At 45.9% G+C, this 10,819-nt stretch overlaps 1 protein-coding gene across 2 annotated transcripts in view; it reads left to right on the top strand.

The window, feature by feature from the left end:
- Positions 1 to 217: 217 nt before the first annotated feature.
- Positions 218 to 10,819, top strand: part of TGM6 (transglutaminase 6) — a 45,482-nt gene continuing 34,880 nt past the window's right edge. For both annotated transcript variants that reach the window (XM_043480258.1, XM_043480257.1), the window contains exon 1: positions 218 to 310. In XM_043480258.1, the coding sequence (XP_043336193.1) occupies positions 304 to 310 (7 nt within the window). In that variant the 5' untranslated portion in view covers positions 218 to 303. The remainder of the gene's footprint in view (positions 311 to 10,819) is intronic.

Here is a 10,819-nt window from a genome sequence, read left to right as displayed (position 1 = left end):
TGTGGGATTGTTTCTTTCACAGTCTGGCTCTCGACTTTGCATTTGGAAGCCTCTTAGCTGGAGCCCCTCCCACACTGGGCAAATTCTAGGTGCAAACCAAGGCAATTACTGGGTGATTAGGTGTCTCGTAGGTGTCATGGCTGGAGTAGCAGGGCCACGCCTCCTTCTGAATTCTGACTGTCCTGCCTAGGAGTGTCCCAACACTTGCCTTGTTAACGTGGGTCTGGTTGGCTGCTCAGAAACACTGTCCTGACGGTTCACACACCACAAAGCAGAGGAAGCAAGGAGTCGGGCAGCCCTGTCATGGCAGGTGAGTGGGCAGGGCCTGGGGGCCTCGGGGCACCAGGCCCATGAGAGGAACTTCAGAAGCAGGTGTCTGTGGAAAGAAACTTGGGTCACTGCTTCTTAGCACCATGGTGCTGCCCAGGCCATGAGCTATTCGCTCATGTTCATAAGGATGCAGAGGCCCAGAGACAGTAAGAGCCTGCCCCGACCACCCAGCAACAAGTCCTTCCTGAACTGGGGCCAGGCCTCCCCCACACATCCTATGGGGCTGACTGGAGGAGGGGGAGCAGAAAGGGAAGCGTAGAAGGTCTGAAATCTTCTCACACGCTATGTACATTACAAGGATCCAGAAACATGTCTGGGCAGAGCTGGGGGTTGTGGGCTGGGTGAGAAGAGTTGAGGCACCCATGGGCTGCATCCTCTTCTAATCCCCACTCCAGAGAGCTGAGGGTGAGTGCAGCTCTGGCCCAGGTGAAAAGAGCAATATGAGTGTGAACAAGAGAATTTGCCCTTGGTGCCTCCACTTTTCTCATCTGTAAAATGGGTATTATAATTCAGATCATCTCATAGGCCTGCAGTGAGGAACTGATGAGACCAAGTATTCACAGCCCCAGCTGTATCTCATGTGGGGCCTTGTCAACATAACACTCAGAAAATGTGTCTCCAAAGTGTTCGGGCCTGGTGCACTGGGAAGACCCAGAGGAATTGGGTGGAGAGGGAGGTGGGAGGGGGGATCAGGATGGGGAATACATGTAACTCCATGGCTGATTCATGTCAATGTATGACAAAACCCACTGCAATGTTGTGAAGTAATTAGCCTCCAACTAATAAAAATAAATGAAAAAAAAAAGAAAATGTGTCTCCCCCTGGGGCCCCAATACAGTGAGAGGTAAATTCCCCACCTTCCCCAGGAATATGTCTTTTAGTTAATAATTACTTTGTACCTACTCTGTGCTGGGAGTTGGGCTCCAGTGATGAGCAGGTCAGCAGAAGCAGGGATCCTACTTTCACAGGTCTTTAAAAGATGTTTCTATTTTCAATTGTTCAGTATTGTGTAAGTTATATGAATCAAGTCCTATTTACTCTTTGACTTTGAAGGCTGGTATTTTAATTTCCTTATCATATTTGAAGTTCCTCTTCTTACTGGCGTCTGGCAACTGGGGACATTACTGGCATCCTGGGCCCTTCTGGCTCTTGGGAAAGTCTGTTCTCTGATGACCAGGCCTTACTACCTCAGCCTTCAGTTTCAAGAACTGCGGCGGCTTCTCCCTTTGGTCCTGGATGAGAGATACTGGCTTTGCTTCCTTCAAGATCTGTATTTTGGGACTCACCTAGAGGTCCCTCTTCCCTCAGTATTTAGCATACTATCTATCAGCCTTAAATCTAGCCAAGTTTAATTGCTGAGAAAGGATCCTTCTATGACCAAAGTTGGGGATGGAGGGCTCCATGTCAGGTCGTTATTAACTTGCTGAGTGATCGTTCCTCTCTCAATTTCTCCACCTGTAAAATATCAAGGTTGGATCCATCATGCCTAATGTATAAGCTGACTGGTAGGTTGAATTCAGTTCCCCAATCTTCTGGGTCCTTCTGGCTTCTTGGGAGCCTGCTCCTGAGAGCAGGTAGACCAAGCCTACTGTGCAATCTGTGTGTGAAAGACTGAGATCTCAGATCTTGGATCTAAAGTCTGTGGCCTGCAGGCCTCTCCTTCTCTCATCCTCCTTCATACTGTCCCTGACAGACATCACTAGCTGATGCCAGAGCTCTTCCCTACAAGAGCCTGGATGTGGCCCCAGAATTCTCAGCATAGTTCTTCAGGTAGTCCCTGCCAGTTGATCAGTTGATTAGCAAATGAAATTGGATCCTCTTTGTCATTGTTGAATTACAATAATCTTTCTGCTCAGAAATTTTAAGAATATTCTATGTGGGATTGTCTCTGTCTGGGACACTGGGTTGGAGTTGATGGGCCACTGCCAACTGATGAGAGCAAGGTTAGCAGCTTCTGAGGTCAGCAACTCCTCAGTTAATCACTTAGCTGTGAAGGTCAGGCACCCATAATGCACAGTAAGGATAGGGTCATAATGGAACCCATTAAAAACCAATTATGTAGAGTCCAGAGTCTGGGAGATGTTGTTGGCTTTAGCAGAGACTCCTGGGTTCAGTCCCACTGGTGTTCCATCCCCAGGCTGGAGCAGAGATCCAGGGAGCAGAGCATCATCAACGTCTTGGTGTCACCCAAGGGAAAGAGGAAAAACAGCTGGGGTGGGCTAGGGCTGTGGCTGGCAGGCAATCCTCTGCACACAGACTCTTCTCTCTAAATGAAACTCCTTCTTAGGCCAGCTGGTGAGCAAGTGAGCTGGGGAGCAGAAGGTGAGGTTGGCAGGGGAGGGAGTGGTAGGTGCGCCTTAAATGCCAGCATAATGGTTGTGGATTTGATGGCTCTTGACCAGGGGAAATGACATGCTGACCCCCATGCAACAGGGAAATCCCTTCTCTCACTGACCCTCAATTTCAAACAGTTGAAAATGTTCTCAGGTTCTTGGGGCCATGAAGTAATTTAAGCAAGAGGTGAAGAGGGAACAAAAAGAAAAACAATGTGTGTAGGAATTGGGAAAAGAGGGCCAAAGTGGTGGGGGAGAAAAGGAGGAGGTGATGATATAAAATCGCATCTACAGATCTCATAACTGTGAACCCAGCACTGTACTAAGTACCTCATAAGTAAGAAGACCACTCACCTGGCTGAAGCTTGTCATAGAGTGTTTATTAAAGGCTTCTCCTTTCACTCTCAGAATTTACAGATTTAGGTAATGCATTTCCCTATTACCCTATTTAATCATATCCTCCCCCCAAAATCCTATGAGGAAAGTATTGTTATTGGCACTTTTCAGGTAAGGAAATCTGTACTTCAGAAAGGTCTACTAATTTATCCATAGTCACATAGCCAATAAGTGAAAGATTCAGAATTGCGTTGATTATCAGAACCCTGGAATGGCAGCCAGGAGTTCTTGCGCAAATATAACGATAATAATATGATTAATAACATGCACATTTACTGAGTACCTCATATGTGCCAGCACTTTTCTAATTATTCTGTGTGAATTATTTCATTTAATCCTCACCACCCAAGGAGGCAGCTATTATCATCACCACCATTTTCATCAGGAAACTGAAGTTCAGAAAGGGTCAGTCACCTGCCTCAGGTCACACAGCTGGCAAGTGGTAAAGTCTTTATTTAAATTCAACTGTGTGCCTCTGAAATCAGGCTCCTAACCACTATACAGTGTGGGAAGGAAAGCTAAGAGAGGAAGGTGGGATGGAGAAGGGAAGGAGGGCAGCAGAAGGAAGGAAGTCTGGAAGGAAGGGCGGGCTTTGAAATGTGACAACTTGAGAGGGAGAGATTATGGATGGGTGGGGAAGCTGGGGCATGAGCAGGTGGAGAGGCGTGCATGCTGATCCTTGAGGCCATGCCAGGTAGCTGTGAGCATCAGCTGCTCTTATCCCAGCCATTCATTCTCCAACCACGTTCACCGAGCATCCACTATGCCCTGGGCCCTGAGCCAGGCTCTAACGACCCACAGAGAATGAAACCCAGACCTTGCCTTCATGGGGCTTACCTCTCAGTGGAGGAGAGAAACGTGTAGGCAAACAGCTATAATCCTACTGCCTTGATGATTTTCTGAAGACAGAAACATACATCTCAGAGAGGAAAATTCAAGCTGAGCACATGGAGTAGGTAACCACTGGGTTTATTTTGATGGGGTCCCAAAACCCTCCTACATATACATCCATCTCCCTGCTTTGGGCTGCCCCATACATAGAACTCCCCTCCCCTGAGTCTGTCAGTCCCATGAGGGCTCGGGAGGACTCTCCTAGGGAAGAATTGGCTGTAACTTCAGACCTGCTGCTTTCTCCCTTTAGGGTCCTGGCCCCCAGCCCTGACCATCAGCTCACCAGGTCATGGGAGAGTAATGTTGACCAGTACAGGTGACTTAGATCATCTAAGTAGCAGCTCTGGGGACAGATCACCCAGGGACCAGATCTGTAACCTCCTGGGTTAGGGCAAATGTAGAACTGGTAGAGGTGACAGGGCAGGACTTCTCAATAATAGCACTATAAAATCAAGGGGCAACTGGAACAGGTGTGTTTTGTGGGGGTAAGGGCAAGAGTGGGGACAGTGGGGAGAAGTTGTAAGAAAACAGACCTTGGTTCAGCAGAAGAAAAGACTTCTTAACATCGGGGCAGCAGACGAACCACCACTTGGACTATGAAGCTGAAACTATGATCAAGTTTCCATTGAGAATTTGACTAAGGGAATTGATCTGGGCAGGAAGTTGTGAGAGAGACAGTCTCTGAGATTTGAGGATAGTGATGACGGCAGTTCTTACTCATCAACACCAAATGCACCCCACTCACGCACCCCACTCCCTGTGATGAGCATACAGATGCCCCTAGGCTGGTGAGAGCTGCTTTGGGTTGTGACAGGGAAAGAGGATGCTGAGATGGACTCCTCAGGGCTTGAACCCATGACCCAGGGTCCAGGAACACTCACCACATCCTAAGCCCTTCCCCCCACCCACCAAGCAGCCCTGGGGCATGCTGGAGATAATTATCACATAATAGCTTCATCCCCTGCTCCTGACTCATCTTCTGGAAAAAAAAAATCACAGCAGTTGCATTCTGTTCCAGCCTGTCCCCACAGAGGAAATGGCTTAATTTCATAGGCTGCGGCTCCAATCTGCCCTCAAGCAGGAAGCCCTTCCTTCTTTTCTCATCTGTGGGTCTCAGTTTCTGTCAATAAAATGGAAACCTGGGCTTCTCGTGGCACTTCCAACTTTGCTGGTATTAGATTAGACAACCTTTTGTACAAGGATGTACAAGGTACATGGAGTTTCTTCCTGTGTCTTCAGACTAAACAGAGACCACCTGAGCTCAAATTTCTGGGGCTTGTGTGGTCTATTCTGCCCAAGAGCTACTGGACTCACTTCATGTGAAAGCTTCAGTTCTACTTTCAAATGGGCCAGCTTCTGGGGAAGTCCCTGGCACTAGTGCTGGGCTCCTGACTCAGGAAAGTGAAAGTGAAAGTGAAGTTGCTTAATCATGTCCGACTCTTTGCGACCCCATGGACTGTAGCCCCCCAGATTCCTCAGTCGATGGGATTTTCCAGGCATGAATACTGGAGTGGGTTGCTGTTTCCTTCTCCAGGGGATCTTCCCCGCCGGGCCAGCCGGAAGATTTCAGCGAGCAACACTACGCGTTCCTTTAGGCTAAGAAATAAAGAGACAGAATAGATGGGGTCGAGAGGATCGCTGCAGTCAACGATGATTCTTTATTTCTCAGGGTTACATATATACTAAACCAAGAAGAGAGGCATCCCAAAGAAAATTCTTCCCCATGTACATCATCTTTAAGATAACAATCACCAGAGCTCTCTCATGGCGCCAAAGGCATCCTACTTATCTTAAGGGCAGTCGTGCAAAGCAATCTATCTGCACCTTGTGTGCATTCAAGGCTCACTAATGGTCTGTTAGGAGTTAACTCGGATAGTAAATTCCAGAGGGGTGGCGGGACAGAGAGCTATGTCTGCGAACAGACCCTTGATAATCAATCAAGGCAGCTCCCAGAGTCAGCTCTTTCAAGCCGCTCCCCGCAGCTCCCCCTCTTTTATTTAGTAAAATGGCACGCCTGATTCTTTTGGCGTAAGTAATTACTGTGTAGGACAGCCTTGAAGTCCCACAGCTCTTTGACAAATTTCTTTATGATACAAGGAGTAATGCACACAAAAAGCGCTAATACCAGAAGCATGGCCACGACCCCTGAAAAAAGATGCCAAAGTGAGGTTATCGAAGGAAAATTGGAAAACAAACTGTTAACAAACTCTTCAGCATTTTCTGCCAAATCCATACTAGCCCGAGGAGCATTTTCTATATCAAGAATTTCCTGATGAAGTTGTATTAGATCTAAGAAAATGTTTTCATTATGCCAAATACCATCTAAATGTGATTTCACTCTGTCCCAAGGAGTTTCAGTATCATTATAAATTTTTGGTGTAACACAAATCCAACGATAGTTAGCATGACATCTAATTTTTGTTCTTAGCTTTAAACCTTGCACTTCTTCTCCCAAAAATCTTACTGTATCAATAAAGCGCATTTAGTCTATCCTCTAATTTTCTATCTATATCTTCTTGAATCCCTAAAGCTTTGGAAGTATTTTTTGCTAAATCGTCTACAATGCTAGCAGTATGCACAGATTGAGCTAAAGATACAGAAGCAGTAACAGCAGAAGCAATCAAAGTTATAAGTGTTACTACTCCTAGAATTATTAATCCTATCCCCCTTCGTGGCCTAGCAAGGGCTGTACGCACCTTATTCCACAGCTCAAGCCCTGACTCTTCATACCAAGGTTCAGTAAGATTTACAGGCAACATAACAAAAGGTGGTTGTTTAACTATCAAGACTCCAGAATTATTTCTTATTCCTCAAATGCAATTGGTTAGGGTACAATTAAAACAATGAATATAATATTGACTATTATTCTTAGTAAGATTTACAGAACCAGCAATAATCATAAATGGATAAGGTACACAAGCCCGAGGATATCTCCAAGTTGCATTCCAAAAAAATCCACCTTTAACCTTTTCTCCAGTCTGCATGAAGGATCCGCTTGTTTCAAAAGCGGCCAGCAACTTCCAGACCTCAGTTTGATAAACAAGGGTGCCGCCAAGATTCCAAATTCTCGCTGCAAACTGTCTGTTACTTTCCTTTCCGGGGTTCCTCTCTGAGTCTGACAACCAGTCCCACAGTGAGTGCGTGCTGTTAGGAATAGAATACACCGTAGCAGTCTCATTCCGGCAGAGTTTCCATGGCACCGCTATATGTTTCCCTTTATGCCCCAGGCCACAGAATGGGATATCCTGGGGTCCCGTTCCGTTGCGTCGCTGTGCATGCCCTGTGAGCCTGGTCACACCAGGAATATCCACACTCCAGCCAGTGCTGTAATCAGAATATCCAACATCTGTAACAGTGAGACAACCTGAAACATTATGATTTCGGAAAAAGCACATTGGTAATTGTGAAGAGGATCCCGTATAAGAAATACTGGCATTCTGTGGAAAAATATGCTTATCAGAAAACCCCCCCAAAAGTATTGTGTCATTCACATACACAGGAACAGAACTCATTTCCCATCCAACAGGCTGTAAAAGAGGGGGATCAGGAACATACGCCCAGAAGATACTGGCTTCCATGGAACTTATCTGGTTTAAAAGGAGTAATAATGAAATTAATATACTAGTAGGAGAGGCAGGGGAAGGGTTGGAAGCATTCTCACATGCGATCTGTAATAGTGCCTGTATCTGCTGAGCTGTCGGCAGCGGGACCGTCTCCTGGATTGTGAGCAGTCTCATTCGCTCCTCCAGTGATCTCCTCTGCCGTGCGTACCAACCTTTCCGGGAGCCAGCACGGCGCTTCGGCATTCTGCGGGAAAACACAAACATGATCTCTCCCCCATATTAGAACTGGATCCGGCCCATGCCATCTGCCTTCTAGCGGGTCTTTCCACCTGACTAATGACCGTGCCTTTTTATTATCATAGTGCCAAAAACGTTGAGCTGCTGATTTTCCATTTTTATCGAGGCTCAGAAAATTTAAAACAAACAAAGCATGACTAAGAAGATTGTTAGGTGTAATAGCATACAAACTCCCCCTTTTTAATTTTTTCAGTTAGTGCTGAAGGGTTTGATGTGCCCGCTCAACAATTCCTTGGCCCTGTGGATTATATGGGATTCCAGTCTTGTGTACGATGCGCAGCTGGGCACAAAAGGTTTGAAAATTGTGGCCAACATATCCAGGGCCATTGTCTGTTTTGATGCATTTAGGTAGGCCCATAGCAGAAAAACTCCGTAAGCAATGCTGCTGCAACAAACTTCTGGCACAAGGTGGGGCTATTGGCCATACCCTGTGGCAAAACCTTCCAATGATACCTGCGCATTGGTTGGGAAAAATTAACAGATGGAACACTAAAAGCAAATCGAGGGCAATCTTGAGGTGCTAGAGGAATAGTATAAAAGCAGTCTTTTAAATCTAGAATTATTATGTGGGCATCCCTCGGAATAGCCATGGGGAAGGCAATCCTGGTTGTAATGCTCCCATGACTTCCATAGTTTCATTAACCTTTCGCAGATCCTGCAAAAGCCTCCATTTCCCAGATTTTTTCTTAATAACAAAAATGGGTGAATTCCAAGGTGAATTAGACTGTTCAATATTTCCCAATTCTAACTGTTCCTGCACCAGTTGTTGGGCAGCTTCAATTTTCTCTTTGGAAAGGGGCCACTGATCAACCCACACAGGCTCCTCAGACTTCCAAGTAATAGGATCTGCGTGAATTACAGGAGGATCAGAGGTCCCTTCTAAAAATACCCAAGTCCACTTCTTTTTGGTAACATTTTTGTCTGAACAGGCGCAACAGTTCCCTGATTATTTCTTCCAAGTCCCGAGGTGGGAAGAAGCCCTTGATCTAAAAGCTGATTGCTAACCTGATCACTGGGGCTGTATAAATATACTCCCATATGAGTCATAACATCTCGTCCCCACAGATTTACAGGGAGGTTTGGGAGGACATAAGGTCTAATGTCTCCTTCGTGACCCTCATGGTCAGTCCAATGTAACAGCTCTGTACTTTGTTCAGGGTTATTAGTTTGACCAATTCCTTGCAATGTTGATATAGCTATCTGTTTAGGCCATTCTCGGGGCCAGTGTCTCTCAGCAATAACAGAAACATCAGCTCCTGTGTCCAGAATGCCTGTAAAGAACTTTCCATTTATTCTTAACGTGAACTCAGGACGATTATTAGTTATTGCCTGGACCCAGTAGGCGTCAGAGGATCCAAAGGCACCTTCCCATCTCCTGGAAGCCAATGCTTTTCCTGTTTGCACCGCAGGGACCAATATCAATTGAGCTATACGCTGTCCGCTAGCTATGGTGGTAATGCATTGTGGGGAATGGGCCATAATTTTGATTTCTCCTGTATAATCAGCATCAATTACTCCAGGAGCTATGAGCAGTCCTTTTATGGTGGAGCTACTACGTCCGAGCAAAAGTCCCACGGTTCCATCAGGCAAAGGGCCGTATATCCCAGTGGGCAGAGCCTGCATTTCCATTTCGGGAGTCAGTACTGTGTAGGAAGAGGAACAGAGGTCCAAGCCTGCGCTCCCTGAGGTGGCTCTGAACAAGTCTGTGACTCGCCTTCTACCATCTGATTTCCCTGCATTGCCCCATAACATTGTTTCGGGGCCAGGGGCTGGCCCCTCACCCAGTTTCCCGACTGCAAGGGAAGTGGGTTGCCCTGGACATCAATTTTAGATTTACAATCTTTTGCCCATCGTCTTCCTTTTTTACACCTAGGGCATAAATTAGGAGTTTTAATATTCCCTGAATTGGCTCGTTGGGGGCAAAAGGCGGCACAATGTCCGGGCTGGCCACAAACAAAACAGCCAGTATTTCCTCTACTAGGTAATCCTCGTTTATTTTTCATTTGCTGTTGATATAATACTTCTTTTATGCTTTTACCTTGTAAAGCTGCAGCCAGGGTAATACCCTGCATATAGGAAGGTCCGATATCAGCACATATACGAATGTAATCTGATAGACCTCCCTTTTTTCTGTACGGTCTAAGTGCAGCCTGACAGGCAGAATTTGCATTTTCATAGGCTAATTGTTTAGTAAGCACTATTCCAGCCTGCTCATCAGCTATAATCTTACCTACTGCTTCAAGAAGACGAGCCACAAAATCTTGATATGGTTCATCAGGCCCCTGACGAATTTTTGAAAGATCCTCAGTCTTACTACTAGAGCAAGGGAGCTTTTTCCAAGCCTGCCGGGCAGTATTAGAAATTTGAGCATATGCTCCAGGCAAATAGTTCAATTGAGCATTGGTATTCTGGTAGGCCCCTTCCCCTACCAACATTTCATATGTAGTATTGATCCCTTGTCGCTGGTTTAGTTCAGCTATATGGCCACATTGTTCTGTAAATTCTGATTTCCATAATAAATAGTCCCCTCCTGATAAGCAAGCTCTTGCAATTTGTTTCCAATCACTAGGTGGCAAATTTTGACCTCCTAGACTCTCTATCATGGTCTGGGTAAAAGGAGCCGTAGGTCCATATTGGGCACAGGCAAGTTTTAATTCCTTTAGTTGTTTGAAAGGTAAAGCTTCATAATACCTTTGGTTTTCATGCTCGAATACCGGGAAAGCAGCGGAGAATCCCTGAACAGTTTCTCCAGCTCTTTGGGCCTGTTGCATAGCCTTTTGCAAGGGGGACAAACTGTGTGATTCACAAGTTATATTCAACAAATTTTCAGGTTTGGAAATAGGTGGAGGATCTAATCCAGCAATAGTTGAGAGTGCATAAGCAGGAGGCGCAGTAGAGATTGCACCAGCGCCTTCATCCCTACATTCCCTTTTTATTTCTTCTTTTATTGTTATTAATAATTTCTGCATGAGTGCCTCCAGACCCTTTGTCGGAGGGGCAGCTACTGCC

Source organism: Cervus canadensis, chromosome 10 (genome assembly GCF_019320065.1).
Source record: "Cervus canadensis isolate Bull #8, Minnesota chromosome 10, ASM1932006v1, whole genome shotgun sequence".
Taxonomy (NCBI): Eukaryota; Metazoa; Chordata; class Mammalia; order Artiodactyla; family Cervidae; genus Cervus; species Cervus canadensis.
This window is presented reverse-complemented; position numbering and strand designations above follow the sequence as displayed.